The 18692-nt window shown below is 45.7% G+C and overlaps 1 protein-coding gene and 1 pseudogene across 5 annotated transcripts in view; one reads left to right on the forward strand and one right to left on the reverse strand.

Moving 5' to 3' along the window:
* NEO1 (neogenin 1) overlaps positions 1-6120 on the forward strand; it is a 240200-nt gene extending 234080 nt beyond the window's left edge. For 3 of the 5 annotated variants that reach the window (XM_029239256.1, XM_029239257.1, XM_029239258.1), the window contains exons 26-28: positions 2053-2316; positions 4368-4504; positions 5279-5796. In XM_029239256.1, the coding sequence (XP_029095089.1) occupies positions 2053-2316; positions 4368-4504; positions 5279-5362 (485 nt within the window). In that variant the 3' untranslated portion in view covers positions 5363-5796. Of the gene's footprint in view, positions 1-2052; positions 2317-4367; positions 4505-5278 lie in introns of all 5 variants that reach the window. The other 2 variants (XM_029239259.1, XM_029239260.1) reach the window with 1 other exon arrangement.
* A 5965-nt stretch (positions 6121-12085) lies between these two features.
* Positions 12086-13439, reverse strand: LOC114903443 (annotated as a pseudogene).
* Between the last annotated feature and the right edge of the window lie 5253 nt (positions 13440-18692).

An 18692-nucleotide genomic window follows, 5' to 3' on the forward strand; every position in this document is an offset into this window, starting at 1 on the left:
TCCACCCGGCCCAGGATCACACAGGGTGGGACCAGCAGCTCCCCAGGTGTGGTGATAGCTGACCTGAGCAAGCATAAGAAGTGAGATCCTCAGCGTACCCCTGGAAAGGACAAGAAGTGACCTAGGCCTGGGAGGGTTATCACAGCCAGGCTCTCAACACTTGGGGAGGGTGTATGAGTCCCTCATTGCTGAGACCCAAGGCCTTTAAGTTAAGGGAGTAGCACTCATGACTGCCATGGCCCATCTCCTGAGAGCCCAAGGGAACAGATTCATTGCTATCTCAGCAACAAAGGCAGGGAAAGGTTGGATTTCTGCAGGTTGCTCATGCATTACTGCTTAAAAGGGTTTATTTTCCTTAATAAGGTTGAGGACTCTAGGAATCAAGGGAGGCCCTCCTTCAGGCTACCTGGTGCAGCCTATGGCCCTGAGCTGGTATCCTCCAGACCCCTCCTCAGGGTGGGGATGGTGATCTGCACCAGCTCACACTATTTGAAAGGTCTTCCTCATATGGTCTCCCTGGGACTTGGTGCTGCTTCTGCCCCTGCAGAGTCGGGGGACAGGTGGTATTGGGCATGGAAGAGCAGTGTGATGTGTATTGGATGGAGCATGGACTTGGGACTCGGGCAGGGATTCGGAATCCTGCCCCATTGGTTCTGTGTCCTTGGGCGGTGCTTAACCTCCCAGTGTCTAATGAGTCACTAGGAGGATTGAATGAGCTAATGAGTGTAAAGCACTTAGCATGGTGCCTGGCTCAGAGTAAGCACTCGGGTAATTTACGAAGAAAAGAACCTTATCAATTACTCAAACCCTGTGTATACCACTTTACATATATTTTCTTAATTAATCCTTGGTGAATTATGTGTTATTCTCCCTTTTTTTATAGGTGAAGAAACAGATTCAGAGATTTGGTGACTGCCGAGTTCGCTCAGTCTGTGTGTAGAGATTAGGGTTCAGGTCTATCTGACTCCAAAGCCAGTGCTTTTACTACCCTCCATGCTGCCTTCCAGAACAACTCTGACCCCTCTTCACATATTTTGAGATTTTTGTCATGTTCTTGAGTTTTTCCCGTCTCCAGGCTTTTTCTTTCTCTGGACCCCCAAATACCTCATGGCATGATCTTAAAGCCATTTACAGGCCTCTGGACTGTTTGGTTGTCCAGGTCTCACTTGAGCTGTGGGGCTGTTGCTCAGGGGAGGGTGTGCACAGTAGCCAGAGAGCATGCAGGGCCTGTGTGCCTCTCCTGCAGTGACCACCAGGCCTCGCAGGCAGAGCTGGTCCTTGTCAGGTACCCAGCCAGTCTTGGTGGTAAGACATGTTGTCTGTGAAAGGCTAGTCTCTGAGACTGTCAATCAATGACTGAAATTTTCAGTTTTCTTTTCTTCTTCCTTTTATTTATTTATTTGTTTATTTACTTACTTACTTACGGTTGCGTTGGTCTTGGTTGCTACATGCGGGCTTTCTCTTGTTGCGGCCAGCGGGAGCTACTCTTCACTGAGGTGCGCAGGCTTCTCATTGCGGTGGCTTCCCTTGTTGCAGAGCACAGGCTCTAGGCACATGGGCTCAGTAGTGGCTTGCGGACTCTAGAGCACAGGCTCAGTAGTTGTGGTGCACGGGCTTAGTTGCTCCACGGCATGTGGGATCTTCCCAGACCAGGGCTCGAACCCGTGTCCCCTGCATTGGCAGGCAGATTCGTAACCACTGTGCCACCAGGGAAGTCCCTTCTTTCTTCTTATTTACATCTTAATAGACAACATCTCAGGAACCTTGATATGTGCTCCATAGTGAGTACTGAGACGAACTTTAAATCTATAAAATTGTGACCACTTGGTTGTGTAGGTGAAACAAATCCAGCATCTGGTTGTTCGGGACTCTTAGATTAGACTGTTCTTACTTAGCCTTGACAGTGGTGCTAATCCATGTTGCCTTGGACTAGCATTGATCCTAAGTGCTTATTGAGCTGGTTTCAGGAGCCCTTAGAGGTAGCCAGAACCCTGGAATGTGCATATGTTCAATGGTAAAATAAATGCTAACATTTGGACTTTCCTGCTGTAGAATCTGTTCGAAACACCCCCAGCACTGACACCATGCCAGCCTCCTCGTCTCAGACATGCTGTGCTGATCACCAGGATCCTGAAGGTGCTACCAGCTCCTCTTACTTGGCCAGCTCCCAAGAGGAAGATTCAGGCCAGAGTCTTCCTACAGCCCACGTTCGCCCTTCCCACCCACTGAAGAGCTTTGCTGTGCCAGCAATCCCTCCCCCAGGTCCTCCCACCTATGATCCAGCGTTGCCAAGCACACCATTACTATCCCAGCAAGGTGAGTGGGGACAGCAGCACCACTGGAGGGGCCCTTTGGCTCCGGCTTATGGCGCAAGCCACCTCTTCTTTGCAGAGGAACAAAGCAAATGTCCTCCAAGCTTATCCCTGCAATTTAGTGTTGCAGGGTGCATTGCCCCTCTCAGGGAGTGTAAGGGCTCCTCCTTTGGGAACATATATAAACCAGAGAATAATTTGGCGGGGAGCAAGGGCTGATTTTCTGAATTGTGTTTTGGGTGCAGAGTCCTTGGCAGTAAAAGCCAGTGGCATGGGTATGAACAACAGATGTGGTCTGCCCAGCCTCCTCCCAGAGTTGCCTCACTCCATAGGGTTCCTGCCAGCTGGAGAAGGGTCAGGGAGGCCAAGACTTGGAAACAAGCAAGAACCTTAGAGTGGAGGAATAACCCTGCAGAAGGAAAGTTAACTCCTCGAGTTCACCCAGCTCAGCAAAAGCCCTCTCACCTCCAAGGCGTGCTTTCTGCCTCCTACTCTTTCACATTTTTCTCTATTATGATGGTTTGTTTCAGAATAAATCACTGGTTTTCAAGCTTTCTGGTCTCAGGACGCTTTTTAACTCTTACAAGCTGTTGCAGCTGCACAAGAGCTTTTCTTCACATGGGTTGAACCTATCATGATTTACTATATTAGAAATCAAAACAGATTTTAAAACTATTCATTTAAAAATAGCAATAAATCTATCATGTTAAGATAAATAGCGTATTTTTCATGAAAAATAACTTCCATAATAAAAGAGTAGCATTGTCTTATATTTTTGCAGATCTCTTTAATGTCTGGCTTAATAGAAGACAGCTGGATTCTCACACCTGCTTCCGCATTTAATCTGTTGCAATATGTTGTTTTGGTTGAAGAAAATCTGGCCTCACAGATATGTAGTTGGAAAAGGGAAGATTATTTTTGTAACCTTTAAAGACAACTGTGGATATTCTTTTTTGATACTATGGCAAACTCAACAAGTTGTAGTTTCTTATAGGTTTGTTTGTAATGTGGAATCAGAAACCATATAATTATTTGTACTCTGTTCCAATAAATCCATATATCTTGTACTTTGCGTGGTACTGAACATCACATGTTGGTCTTTGGAAAGTAATGGTTCACTAAGTTACACAGATCCTCCGAATTTTGATACATTTTGTTAAACAGTATCTAAAAATACATTCATTAATACCAGCAATGTCTGGAAGTATTGGGAAGCTCTCAAGCTCATGGTGGCAGATACAAGTTTTTCAAAATTCTGATTTTTCACTTTAAACTTAAATTTTATCATTGAAAATAAATACTGTCCGTTGTTTTCCCTGAAGTGACTGACTTTACTTCTTTCACTTTCTAGAAAATATCTGCCAAATGCTCAAGTCTGAATAACCGGTTTGTGTGTCAGTCTTTCTCTGACCTAACATTGATGTTTCGTGATGAAAGCAGCAGTTCAGCTCACAACTCAATTACAAGTCCCTTTATTGAAGACAGCTATTATGCTTTGGTGTACAGCAGAAGTATTTTACCCATATTTCCATTTTAGAATATTTAAAAGATGTGTAATCAAGGTTGAGATTTCATAACATAATTTTTGCTACTTCATTAACGATGATCTTAAACTGGCTCTTTTTAAACTTGCAAGTATGCATGTCCGTGAATGACTTTACAGGTTGGTGCCACTGCCTTAATTTGTGCTAAGGCTCCAGCAGTTTTACCCACTGTTGCTTTTGTACCATTGGTGGAAGGGCAAAAACTGTCTTGGCATTATTATGAAAAGAGTTTTGACCTCCCAGATATCCTGCCAGGGGCCCTTGGGCCACCACACTTTGAGAGCAACTGGACTAGGAGATGAGCTTTCTAAAGCCAAATGGAACATTTGGCCTCTTGGATGCCCTGCTTTCTCCCTCCTGCCATCTTGTTCCAGGGCCTTTTCAGAGCAGGATCTCTGCCCTGGGTCTGGGTGCATCCCTCACCCTTAGCAGCCTTTGGACCTTGGGTACCTTCGTGAGGTCTGGGGGAGCAAGCTCAGCCACACACCTGATGGTGCCCTTTCCCCCTCAGCTCTAAACCATCACATTCACGCGGTGAAGACGGCCTCCATTGGGACTTTAGGAAGGAGCCGGCCTCCTATGCCAGTGGTGGTTCCCAGTGCCCCTGAAGTGCAGGAGACCACAAGGATGCTGGAAGACTCCGAGAGTGTGAGTTCGCAGGGCCACCAGCCCCGCCAGGATGACTAGGTGCATGTCCCAAGGCCTGAGAGTGTGCTGGGCACGCTGATACTCTGTGCTGGCCCAGAAGTGTGAGGCAGAGTCGCTCACTCACTCATCAGGCGAGCACTGAGCAGCTCCTGTGAACTGGGGCTGTGCTGAGGGTTTGATCTGCTTGGATTAGCTTCTCACACCAGCCCACCCACCTGCCTTCCTTTTAACTGTGTCCTGTCTCTCTGGTCCTCTTGTCTTGGTTTGAACCATCCACGTGTTCTTTTTCCCCTTAGTCCCCCTTCATGACCTTTCCTGAGCAGCATGCTGGAGAGGAACGTGCCTGCATGGTTGCTGTCAAAACAAAAATCAACAGGGTCTCTCCTTGATCTTTCACTCCCACATTCCAATAAGTATGTTCTGCCTCTGCATTTCCAGGTACAGGACGCTCTTAGGAGGAGAGCTTGGGGCCCAGAGATACAGGGGACATACCAACTGTGTTGGGTCCAACAGAGACTAGAAGGGACGAGTGAGGTCCTCGTGACCCTGGCAGTGTGGGTTGGAGGAAAGGCATTCTGCAGTGGAAAGAAATGAGTGGTTGCTGGCTTGGGCACATCCTACAACCTCTGATGCTGCTGGGCCAGCAGGGGCGTGGGTGGTCCAGTCTCTTAGGCAGTGTTGTCACTGACCACTTGACACTTTGATGTCTCTCTGTGGGCCCTCCTTCTGGACGGCTGCTTGGACTGTGCCTGGTAACTGTTCTCTTTTCTGTAGAGCTATGAACCAGATGAGCTGACCAAAGAGATGGCCCACCTGGAAGGACTGATGAAGGACCTAAATGCCATCACGACAGCATGACGACCTTGACCGGGACGTGACTCCAGACCTGAGTCTAGAAGTCTTGGGACTTAGCCTTGAAAACAAGGAGTTGTACAGAGCACGAGAGGACAGCACTTGAAAACACAGAGTGAGCAGGCCGCCCGGCCAGCACCCCCGCGTGGGGCCAGCTCCAGGCCTGGCCGCCTGCCTTCTCCTGGTCGGCCTGGAAGACGCCGTGTCAAGGCAGCTTCCCTTTGCCTGCCGATACCCTGCAGGACTGGGCACCATGGGCCAAAATTTTGTGTCCAGGGAAGAGGCAAGAAGTGCAACCTCTGTTTCACTTTGTGGTCAGGCTGTGTCTTCATGCTGCGACGGCATCGCCTTTATGGAGTGTAGACGTTGGCATTTATGTACAATTTTATTTGTGTCCTATTTTATTTTACCTTCAAAAGAAAAACACTATCAAAAACCAAGGAAGTCTGTGGTGTTCTCCACAAGTGGTTGACGTTTGACTACTTGTTTGAATTATGTATGGAAAGTCATTGACAGTGTGGGTTGTTCCAGGGGTTGGCTTGTTTTGTGTTTTTATTTTTGATTCTGAGTCATTGCATCCTCTACCAGCTGTTAATCCATCACTTTGAGAGGGGGGAGGAACTGTTGCATTGCTGTTTGTAAGCTTTTTTATTTTTTTTATTATAATTATTAAAGGCCTGACTTTCTCCTCTCATCACTGTGAGATTACAGATCTATCTGAATGAAATGTAACATTGAAAAGACTTGTTTGTTGCTTTCTGTGCAGTTGCAGTATTGGGGTGGGGGGCGTTGGGGGGGTTGGGAACTGGAAATGGAGGGGCTGCTGAGGTCCTGTGAATGTTTCAGTCATTGTACTTCCTTCCAGAAGCCTGCAGAGAATGGAAGCATCTTCTTTATTGTCCTGGCATGTCCATCTCTATTGTCACTAAGTTGCAACTGGAGTTTCATTTGGATCTAGTTAAAAATTTCTTCTGTGCAATAGGTGGGTTCGAGGATGTAGCTGCCCTGGTGTCTTGGTCATATCCTGATAAGAATGTCCACGCTGAGGAGTCAGGCGCTGTATTGCAGGAGTGATGGCAGGACAGGGCACGAGCCTGGCCGAGTTCCTGGGAAATCGGAGAAGAGGTTAGAGACCCTTTCCTGCTGTTACCATGTGTCCCCTTCGGGGAAGTCGGAGGTTAAGGAGGGAACTTTGTTCCCATGTAGGACTCCTTGCTTCTCCCTAGTTCCTGTCCTCAGCCAGTCCAGCTCTCACTTCCACGCCTCAGAGCCCCACGGGGGAGGCGTTAGCAAGAATGAAGCAGGCAGGGACTGCAGCACCAGTGAGGCTCCCCACTTCTTTCTGAACACTGTTCTGTACGTAGCGGGGGACGGGGACAGTGGCCTCCCCAACTCCTACACACCATCCCAGCAGCTCAGCTAAGCCCCTGATTTGAACAGGGCAGCAGGAGGTCTCTGAGGTGTGCTGAGAGGCTGACCACACAAGAAGCCTTTGCCTTTGCAGGAGGTTCTTGTATGCTTTTTCTTAAAAATGTAAGGAGCTGAGATTTTTCTCTTTGTTTAATATAAAGAATCTCTTAAGAATACAGGACTGACCCTCAGGCATCTTCCCCTACTCCCCAACAAATCCCCAGAAGAGAGTGTGGAAGGCAGTGCGGAAGGCGGATTGCGCTTTGGTTCTGTAGCCAAGAAGAGGCCAGCTGCTGAGGACATCAGTGGGCGCTCGGACCCGCCTGCCCCGGGGCCTGCGCTCTGCCCCGGCCACACAGGCGCCCCACTTGCCTTTGTACCTTGGTTATTTCCCCTATTTCGGTCTTACCACACATTTGCTTTTCTAGAAGATGAACTCTATTTCTCAATTGGGGGCAATGAAAAGTGCAATGCTGGAACTCCTGCTGCCCTGCTAGCTGGTCACGGAGGATAGTGCCAGGCCGGATTCTGGAAACCCAGTGCACTTAAACTGATCCTGAAAAGAGCACTCAGAACACTCTGGACACCAGGAGGGCTAGATTCCCCAGAAACTGTCTTACCTTTTGTCCAAAGAAACATGCTCGGTATTCGGGGCATTCCCTCCCATGAACCCTGATACTTTGGTTACCTCAGGGCTTTGGTACCTGGATACTGCCACAGAACTGGGGTGGGGGGAGGGGCCTATTTTTAAATAACTGTTCAAAGTTGGGGGATTTTTTTAAATTAAGAAAAAAGAAAGTTATTCTGTATTGCACCTTTTCACAGTTTAATACATTTTCTTACATTTTCCTGTGATTTTTGAAATTAAACCATTGTGTGTCTTGTAATGTCCTAGTTGAGCTGCTGACCAGCAGCTTCCTTCAGGAGGATTTGGAGCAAATGTGTCTGTTGCCTTGTCACCTGCTGGAAGGGGACCTGGAGGGCTGCTGGGGACTAGTTTCTGTACACACTTGTTTGGCCTTTTCTGTAGTTGATGCTGTAAACTCTATGGCTTTTTGAAAAACAATTTCATGTTTTTATTTAGTATTGGAAATCCAATACACTTTTTTAAATCCAATCAAACTCTGGTCTGGACAAAGTGTTATTTTCCTTTTTCCCTAGGAAAACAGAACTTCGGGGTCCCGTTTCCCATCCTCAAGTGGACTTCACCATTGCCCTCATCACTGTAAAGGCAGGAGTTCGGAGGGGCACCCAGGGCGGTGTAGCGGGTGAGCCAGGTGGTGATCTGGGTGTCCTCCAGCCCCAAAGACGAGCCTTGTCCCTGTCCCCACCCCCATGACCATTGCTCCCCTGCAGGGACTGAGAGCCCGAAGGATCAAAGATGACACCTGTCAGAAAGAGCCAGGTGCCCCCCACCCCCGCCGCCCCAGGCAAAAAAGCGCAGCCGTTCCTGAATGGTGTGCGGGCCGCGTCCCTGCTGTGGCAGCGTCCTGCGCAGCAGCTCGTACTGTTGGCGCACAGCCTGGGACCCACGCTAGGCCCGGGGCCTCCCCGCCCCCGCCTCGCACAGGTGTGTGATGCCAAGAGCCGGTGTCTGCAAGGAGCCCCACCTTTCCCAGGCTGTCTCAACTTCTGACTGCATTCACTGTGTCTCAGCTTGGGCTTTATGACAAAAATATCATAGACTAGGGGGCTTAAACAGCGAACTCTTATTTTCTCACAGTTCTGGAGGCTTGGAAGTCCAAAATCAAGGAAAGGGCAGATGTCAGGTGAGGACCCACCTCCTGGTTTATAGATGCTGTCTTCTCACTGTGTCTCATGTGGCAGATGGGTGAGAGAATTCTCTTGAGGTCTCTTTTACCAGGGCACTAATCCCATTGTGGGCTCCACCCTCATCGCCTAATAATCACCTTCAAATACCATCACACTGGGGATTAGGATTTCAACATGCGAATTTGGAGAGAGACAAACATTCGGTCCATAACACTCTGTAAGATTTCTCACAGTGTATGAGAGTCTGGGCTCAGAATAGTGAGTGGGGAGCACAGCAGCCATAGGCCTGCCCTCCATGAACGTGGAGTAGCGTGAGGGCTGGATACAGAGCCCAGCCTCCTTACTAACTGCTCCCTCGGCCCCAGGACTTCATCTGCTCTGCGGCCATGTACTTTATGAAACCCAAATCCCATCATTCCCATTAGCCATGCCCCATTGGCCTCAGGGTGGAGTCAGAGGTCCCAGTGCCAGAGCCTGTGCCAGTCTGCCGCAGCCCCAGGCCAGACGCTGTCACCTTGTGTACCCAGTGTCTAGCAGAGGAAGGTAACCTGGGACACGCTTTTCAGTCTTTGCATCTGGAACACCACTACCCCCGTGTTCTAACAGCCAGAGAACCGGTGGGGACCCTCCTCTGCATCCCTAGATGGAGCTCTTTACAGTGATTTATGTTTTGAGTCTTTTTCCACTGGACTGTGGACTCTGGAGACACAATTTCTCACTCCTCTCTGAAGGCCTAATGCCAAGGGCAGATTCTGACAATAGCAGGTGCTTGTCTCCCAGAAGGATGGATAGACAGGCAAGACGACTCAGGGCCTGGAGTGTGTGGGAAGGCTTCCCGTATACACACACCCCCTCCCGCTCCCTTAGAGGGATCCTTGTAGGTCCCTAGTGTTAACTGGTGCCAGGACCCTCCCATTCCAGCAGCCGTGGCCCTTTGGTGTCCTGGGGTGAACTTGAAAGATAACAAAGACCTGTCTGCCTGGCACAGTTACAAGTTATAAGAAATGAGGCTGATACCACAATGATGAACTGGGTGCAAGGTTGTCCTCCAGTTGGTTCTAAGACAAACACTGTGAACAAGGCTCTATATGAAGAAGAAATGCCCTCTTTCCCCAGTCTATCAGCCCCTCCCAAATTTAGACACCTTCCTGCCAGGGGTGTTGTGTCATCAGGAGAGACTGGAGAACAGCACTGAACCAGCTGTCAGACTGATGGGGAGGGGGCAGGGGGCGGAAAAGCAGGGCCAGCCCTACCCATAGACAAGGGGCCTCAGACAGGAGGTGCCTGACTCTTCACCTTGGGTCTCCAGCTACCAAAGGAGAGAGTTCACCAGGGAGGGGGAGAGGGGACGAGGTGGGAGAGAGTAATTCAAGGAGATAGTACTTTACATTTTCCATAATCTTGAAAAAATGTTATCTGTGACTACAATTACTACTCTCTGGGCACAGCGGATAATGTGCATCCCAAGATGCTCTTTTACTCAACTATGGATTGGATGGGTTTGTGAAATGGAAACACGGGCCTAGAGCTAAGCTCAGAAGGGGTGAGAGGGAGCTCTTGCTGTGCTATAGTGAGAAGAATTTGGAATTTCCTGAAATAATTGGGGGTGGGGAGGCAGCGGGTATATCAACAAGAAGATGAGAGAATGAGGGGCAGGTGGGAGGATGCCCACAGTGGGAAGAGGCGGCCCTTAAGATGCCCCAAAGAATGTTTTGAAATGAGAAGATCTGAGAGGTAATTTAGTGCAGTTTGCTCTTTGCACCTCCATGACGTAAACCCATCCAACTCCCCAAGTCTTGTATAACGTCTGCCATGTGCACAAGGCCTTGCACAAATTACTGGCTTTCTCCCTTCAAAGAAAGGGGCATCTGGGTCGACGTGGTGATGGATAGACCACAAGTCTGGCATGGTGATTGAGGGTGACCAAAAATGGGGTTGGCTCAGAGCCAGAAGTGACCAGAAGAGTTTAAACCTGAGAGTTCGCAGAAATCAGGGGACACAGGAGGGCACAAGACCTTTCCTACGTCAAGGTATGAGAATCCCAATCCGCCTTATCTAGGTTTAAATAGGCAGACTGACCGCAGCTGGTGTCTGGGTTGCAGTCATCTTATATTTCCACACCCTCCACCTCAGTGTCCTGGAACAAAGCTCCATCACTCCATCATAGGTGTGCACACAGGTGCCTGCCCCTCATTAGTGGCTCTACCTTTGTGGAGCTGGTCTCCCCAAGGAGAATTCTGGGAGCCATTGTAAACTCTTCCCTCAACACCACAGTACATGGCTCGGCAAACCCTGCAGCGCTCTCTCAAATGTCTCCAAACTGGCTCCTGTTGGTCTCTATTGGGCAAACTCCTCATCGACCCATCCCCCCACCTCAGCCTCAATGGCAATCCAGCCTCCACACGATTTGATTTTTCTTTCTTTCTTTTTTTTTTAAATAACACATCATTTATTTATTGCATGAGTTTGGCAAACAGCACAAAACTTCAGCAACATTTTAAACATGTAAAAAAGTCAAAGGCTGAACAGTACTGGAAATCTGTTTTTACATAATTAGTTATAATGAGTACACGGGTAGGGTTCTGCAAAGCTAACAAAATACCAAGGATGGCTTAGCTTCTGAACATATACCACAAAAACACACACAAAAGCAATATAAAATCACAAAAGCAATTTACCTTTACAAAAATTACAGCCAAGCAATAAAAAAGGATGTTAATAACGAAGATACTAACACGTATGTTCACTACGTATATGTTATACATTGAAATGCTACACCTTGTACCCTGAAATGCCATGTGTAGAAAGCCAGGCAGAGTAAATTTAGGCTCATCACTGAGGTTAAGAATTATCTGAGAATTTAATGCTTGTATGTAACATACTCAATTGAAACTTGCTATATACCAATTCCTAGATCACAACAACGCATTTCACTATATATCTGAGAAGTTGAGTCTTCTTTGTTGGCAGTGTAAAATTTTTGACCAGTGTCAAAATTCTGGTAAAATACACATTGAAGACATTTTCTAGTGTATGCAATGTTTGGGGGCATTAAAGAATGTGGGAGAAATTCTTAGATTTCACACTAAGTTTCTGCTGAGCTTTGTCAAACCAAACAGCTCAACTATAAGGCAAGAAAAATTAACCCCCCTATAACAGATTAGTGGGTCTTAACCAAATAAAGATAAGAATTCAACCTTAGGAAAGAACTCCCTACATAAGCAGATCTGAAACAGTGGGCACTAAAATGAACATCTAAAAATTACCTAACATCTTGATATTCAGTCATTGGTTCAGAAGCCTGACAATTTTTTGGTATATTTTATCTAATTAATGTTTTAGAATCAGCACCAGTCCCCAAAACCTCAAATTGTAATATTTAATCTTCATTAAAATACATCCTTTTGTGCTGTATTAACACTACAATCAAAGCTGAATTTACTCAACTTATTATATATTTTTGTGTACACTGGTAGGAACTTAAATTTTTTTATTTACTTGTGTTTCTGTTTGGGGGCACTTTGAAGAGAAACTTATTTCACAGGATTACATCTTGCTAAAGCATTCCTCACAATTGGTCCAAACTTCAATTCCCTTTTTGCATATACTGATCTGCATGACTGCATAGCTTATGAGGGCCTCCTTTAAATCACGGTTCTTTTGTTCTTTGAAGTGTTCAATATCAGCCCAAGCATTTCTGACAAATTCTCTGCCTTCCAGATTTTTAGAGTTAAGTTCTCCTTCATTTATTTGTTCTTCTAGCACCTTTATTCTGGCGTCTCTCTGCTCTGGAGTTTCTTGACCAAAGAGCTTGGTAGTCATTCCCTTCAAAGAAAATGTTCTCAGGGTCCCAGGTGCCAGTTCGTCACACCGCTGCTTCTTGGATGCTAAGTCCTGAGCAGCCATCTCCAAGTCATACTGCATAAGTTCATGTTTCCTGCACACAGCCCGCATTTTATGCATGGCTTCTGCATAAAAAAGATACTCCTTTAACTGATCTGCATAATGTTCTTCATCTTCCAAAATATCATCGATAGAAGATGCATACACATCCCTATGATGAGCAGCACCCTGCAGTCCATCACCCATTTCTTTTTTCTATGGCACTCCACTCACCGAAAACTCGCCCGTAATTCCCATATACTTTATATACACCATACAGTCGATCTGCTACTCTCGCTCTGACTCGAAGAAGATATGCGATGACAGACGGTAGTTCATCACTGTAGTGTTTTAGTTCAGTACATCTCTTGTCTGGGTTTTTCACTCTGAATGTTGCATTAAACGCTTTTAACCTGCAGTCTGCCTTCCGCTGAAATCCTGTTTCATTCACAGTCTCCTTCCAGTTGCCTGCCTGTGTTAAAAACAAATAGAAGATTATGTCTCTACAGAGGACAGGATATGAAGCAATTCTCAAGAGGAAGTTTTCTAAACCAATTCATTGTCTTTCCATGAAATCCTTGTCAGTGTTGTCAGCAGAGAGTTTATGCCGAACAAATTCTGCTCGCTCTTCTGGTAGAGGTGGTACAACAATATGTGGATAGTATACTAAAAGGTAGTTTCTCAACAACTCAAATTCACTCTACTGCCTCCATAGTGAGTCTGCTAGGACACTCTGACCATCAATATGTTCAACTGACCTTGTTTCAATGAGGTAAGCAGTATATGTTTCTTGCATGTTCATGGCATTTCTTCCAGTTTGCTTTTCTGCTTCTGAAACATTAATTTCTATCTTCTTCAACCGAAAATTATTTTCTGTCATTGTGCCATTCCGGGGGCCCTCATCCCGGGCCCCCACTGCTTCCTCACTGGCCACAGACTCCAGCCCAGTGTCGGGGTGGCCCAGCTCTAGGGGCTCAGGCTGCAAAAGCCGCTCGGGATCAGGAGGTGCGTGCTCCATGGCTGCGGTTCGGCACGGCCTGATTTTATTTTTCTAATTCAAATCTGGCCTCTCTCCCCTGCTCAACATCGTGCGATGGCTCCGCGTACCTGCCCGGCAAAATAGAATCCAATGTGGCCCTGTCTACCTCTTGGCTTTTATTTGTCACTTAATCTGCCCTTTGACCCAAATTTGGCCCTAGCAATACAGACCAATTTGCACTTAGAGAATAAGCCATGAAGTCTGACCTCTGTACTATTCCCTTTGCCTCAAATTGTCTCCCTACCCCCTACCCTCACTACTGGCTTTCTCTGCCTTGTAAATTTCTATTTATCTTTAAACACCCAGCCTAACCATTCAGTCAGCTGAACTTGATGGTTCCTGTTCCTGTCCTCTGTCTCTTCTAATACACTGTGAACTCCTTAAGGAAAACAATCATGCTTGTTTTTGTATTCTAGGTCTGAGTACCTAGCACATTAGAGGTGTTGACTCAATGAACTTGACAGGTGAGGAAGATGGACTTGCAGTCACTGTGGCCCAGTGCTGGGGGAATTTGACAAAATCCTAATCCTTCCTGAGAGCATGTACTCGGAAAGGTTTTGCAGCAGAGGTAAGGCTGAGCTGAGTCTAGGAATTAATGAGACTTTCTGTCTGGAGGGAGGAGGAGGCCAGTGCAGCGGTAGGAAGCTAACCTGCTTCACATGGGCATCAGATACCTTGAGAACAGATCCCAGCCATCCTGCATGGCGCTGGGGCTTCGAGGACTGTGCTTGGCCTCCTGTCACTGGATTAAGTGCCGGGGCCCCAGGATATGGAGGATGCACAGAGCTGCTGCTATGCTCCCCCAAATCCCTGGAACACTGCAAGGGTAATGCTAGGCCCAGTTGAGCTACATTTGCTTGGCCAGGTGCCACAGGTGGGGGTCAGTCCTAGTGAGTTCAGAATAAGATGAGTTTTTTCCATAAACTCAATCAAACCCCAGCCGAGAATTCTGGGCAGCTTTCTGTAAGCGGACAGGAAGAGCTAGGATCTATTCTCGAAGGCAGAATGATGGATCAGGCTCCCATAGACAAAGTTGCCTAGGAAATGGCAAAAGAACTAGCTGATGAACATTCTAGACCAACACACAGGAGGGAACCTGGCTGGAGCTAAAGCCAAAGAGATCTCCATGTGGGTGGGTGGGTGGTGTGAGAGAAGGAATATTATGGGCCAGTCAGAAAAGAGTCTTCCTCATCCTAGGAGCTGGAAGTCATTCATGGTTTCACAAAGGTTCCCGAAGGCTGACTGCATGCCAGGCACTGAGGATGTGGAATGAGTACGACCGTCTCTATTGATGTGTTCACAGTCTACAGGAGGACACAGACATTTAACAGACAGAAACTACCATCCAGCATGAAAAGTGCTAAGAGACCTGACCAAGTGATCTGGCAAAGTGAGGAAGGAACTTCCAGCCATGACTGCAGCGTCTGCCAGTCACAGAGTAAGTACCTGTGAGAATGGTGGGGAATTCACTAGAGAAAGGAAACAGTTTCTTCCAGCACTGCTTGCACTAGATCTGAAAAGCAGGAAAGATTCAGATACTGGCTAAATTACAACAGAACGACTTGTAAATTATTTGCTCAAAAGAAAGTAAGGGATTTCCCCAACAGAGGACAAGAAACAACCCAAGTGGCAAACAAAAAGGGAAGCTAGTGCTTCCCTGGGGAAAAGCCTAATACCAGGAACCTGGAAGCAGGGAGAGGAGCCCTGGGACCTGGAAGGGAAACTTGTGAGCGGGTGGCCCAGGAGAAATCCACCCGTCAGGAAACGAAACCAAGGAAGCCTGACTGGCACCGCTGTATTTTAAAAATAGGTAAAACTCCTCACCTCCCTTGAGAATTTGTTGAAGATTTTTGTGTCTATATTCATAAGGGATATCGGTCTGTAGTTTTCTTCTTTTGTGCTTTTTTAGCTGGTTTTGGTATCCATGTAATACTGGCTTCATCGAGTAAGGAAAGTTTTCCCTCCTTTTCTACGTTTTGGGAGAGTTTGTGAAGGATTGGTGTTCGTGGTTCTAAACATTTGATGGAATTCACCAGTGAGGCCATCTGGTCCTGGGCTTTTCTTTATGGGAAGTTTGTTCCGAATTGAATCTCTCCACCTGTTATAGGTCTCTTCAGATTCTCTGTTTCTCCTTGATGCAGTTTTAGCAGTTTGTGTGTTTCTAAGAATTTGTCCATTTTATCTAGGTTATCTGATTTGTTGGTGTACTGTTGTTCATAGAGTTCCCTTATGTCCCCTTTCGCTTCTTAAAGGTTAATAGTAATATTGCATCTTTCATTCCTGCTGGTACTTTGAGTCTTCTCTATCTCTGTCCTTTGGTTTTTGGCAGTCAAGCTCTCTCTTTATGTGTGTGTGTGTGTGTGTGTGTGTGTGTGTGTGTGTGTGTGCGCGCGCGCGCGTGCACACAAGTAGCAAGTTTATTTTCTTCGATAAAGAATTAACAGAGTTGGACTTCCCTGGTGGCGCAGCGGTTAAGAATCCACATGCCAATGCAGGGGACATGGGTTCGAGCCCTGGTCCAGGAAGATCCCACATGTCGCAGAGCAACGAAGCCCGTGCGCCACAACTACAGAGCCTGCACTCTAGAGCCTGCGAGCCACAACTACTGAAGCCCACGTGCCTAGAGCCCATGCTCTGCAACGAGAAGCCACCGCGATGAGAAGCCCTCGTACTGCAACGAAGAGTAGCCCCCGCTTGCCACAACTAGAGAAAGCCCGCACGCAGCAACAAAGACCCAATGCAGACAATAAATAAATAAATTTATATTAAAAAAAGAATTAACAGAGTTAATTTGATGTCTCCCAAATGAGGTAACATTGCAATATTTGCATAAATATTCAAGGAAAACTTTCCTTGAAACACTTATTCAGATCTTTTTTATGGACTGTCAGATCAAAGAAACTGCAATTTCAAGTTTGTTCACAGAAATCAAAACATTTGTTACTTGGGAAGTATCAAAATGGCAATGTAACCGAGCGGGACCCTATGGGGCCTTCCCTATGGGGCAGACCCTTACCCTATACCCTCTGCTTTAACTCCTCTCTGAAGTACCTAGATGACAGTATCTGATGCACATTTCCTGAGTTGTTTCACAGATGCTAAAACTCCCACCAAATGGAAGAAATTAACTACTTGATGATCAGGAGCATGGTAGACCCCAGACCTCCTGGCACCTAAGGACTGATGTTAACCCCTGTGACACCACCCTGTTACCTCACGATCAACCAGTCAGAGGATCGTACATGAGCTGATCACATATGCTGGGATGCTAAATGCTTTGCTGAAAGTCATCAGGGAGTTCAGGCTTTTTGGGCACTAACTGTCCCAGACTCCTTGTATGGCACCTTATAATAAATGCTACACTTTCCTTCACCACAACCTAGTGCCTGTAGGTTGGCTTTACTGCATGCTGTGGGTGAGCGGACCCAAATTTTGGTTTGGTAACAGCAATTCTATCCCAGAGTCATAATTACCAGGGGGAAGAATGTTCTCTAGCTAAGATTTTTTTTTTTTTGCGGTACGCGGGCCTCCCACTGTTGTGGCCTCTCCCGCTGCGGAGCACAGGCTCCGGACGCACAGGCTCAGCAGCCATGGCTCACGGACCCAGACACTCCGCGGCATGTGGGATCTTCCCGGACCGGGGCACGAACCCGTGTCCCCTACATTGTCAGGTGGACTCTCAACCACTGCGCCACCAGGGAAGCCCTAGCTAAGAGTTTTGACAGCACTTTAATACTGTGTCCATCCACCTTATACAAAAGCATGTGTGTTTTGCAAAGAGAGTACATATTTCTGTTATATCATTTTTGGAAATGTACTCAGTTGCCTTACTGTCTCCAAGAGGGTCAATGGTCAAATTGTCAAAATTTGTCAATTTTGTTCATCTTTTCAAAGAACCAACTACTGATTTTGCTGATTTTCTGCGTCGTCTTTCTATTACCTATTTCATTTATTTCTGCCTTAATCTTCCTGAAGTCCTTCCTTGTCCTTGCTTTGCTTAGTTTGCTCTTCTTTTCCTAGTTTCTTAAGGTGAATGTTTAGATTATTGATTTAAGGTCTTTTTTTAAATATAGGAGCTTCCCGCTATAAACTTCTCTCTGAGCACTGCTTTTGCTGCACCCCATAAGTTTTTGTAGTTGTGTTTTTTTTCTATTCATCTGAATTTACTTTCTAATATTTTTTGTGCTTTCTTCTTTGACCCACTTGTTCTGTAGAAGTGTGTTAATTTCCATATATTTGTGAATTTTCCAAATTTCCCTCTGTTGTTGGTTTCTAATACCATTGTATGATGGTCAGAGAACACATGTTGTATGATTTCAATCCTTTTAAATTTACTGAGGCTTGTTTTGTAGCTTAACACATAGTCTACCCTGGAAAATATTTCATGTGCCCTTGAGAAGAGTATGAGTTTTGCTGTCGTTAGGTGGAGGGTTCTAGACGCCTGTTAGTTTATATTGTTGTTCAGATTTTCTATTTTCTTGCTGGTCTTCTATCCATTATTGAAAATGGTGTATTGAAGTCTACAGCTATTACTGCTGAACTATTTATTTCTCCCTTCCATTTTGTCAGGTTTGCTTCATGAATTTTGGGGCTCTGCTGTTAGGTGTATATATGTTTATAATTGTTAATTCTTCTTGACAGATTGATCCTTTTATCATCTTAAAATAGCCTTTGTCTTTAGCAACAATTTTGTCTTAAAGTCTACTTTGTCTGATATTAGTATAGCCACTCCAGCTGTCTTCTGGCTAATGTTTATATGATATATCTTATCACATTCTTTCAACCTATTGTGTCTTTGAATATCAAGTGTGTGTCTCTTATAAACAGTACATAACTGGATTATATATATAATACATATAAAGTATATATTAATATATCAACAAATAGCATTCTCTATTCTTAATATATTAATGACTAATGTTAATATATTTATAATTATGTATTTATATATTAAAACTATGTAATATAATTTTGAGAGAGAGATATGTCTCAAACTTATATTGGTTTTTAAATCCATCCTGCCAATTTCTGCCTTTTGAGTGCTTAATCTGTTTACATTTTATGTTAATTACTGATAAGGTAGGATTTACACTTGGCCTTTTGTTATTTGTTTTATATAGGTATTTATTTTTTGTCCCTCTATTAATTTGTTACTGCCTTCTTTTGTGTTAAGTAAACATTTTTTAGTGTACCCTTTTAATTCACTTGTCAAAAGACACTAATTATAAAAGA

This window comes from Monodon monoceros, unplaced genomic scaffold, assembly GCF_005190385.1.
Source record: "Monodon monoceros isolate NGI ecotype Baffin Bay Population unplaced genomic scaffold, NGI_Narwhal_1 Super_Scaffold_21, whole genome shotgun sequence".
In the NCBI taxonomy this organism is placed as follows: domain Eukaryota; kingdom Metazoa; phylum Chordata; class Mammalia; order Artiodactyla; family Monodontidae; genus Monodon; species Monodon monoceros.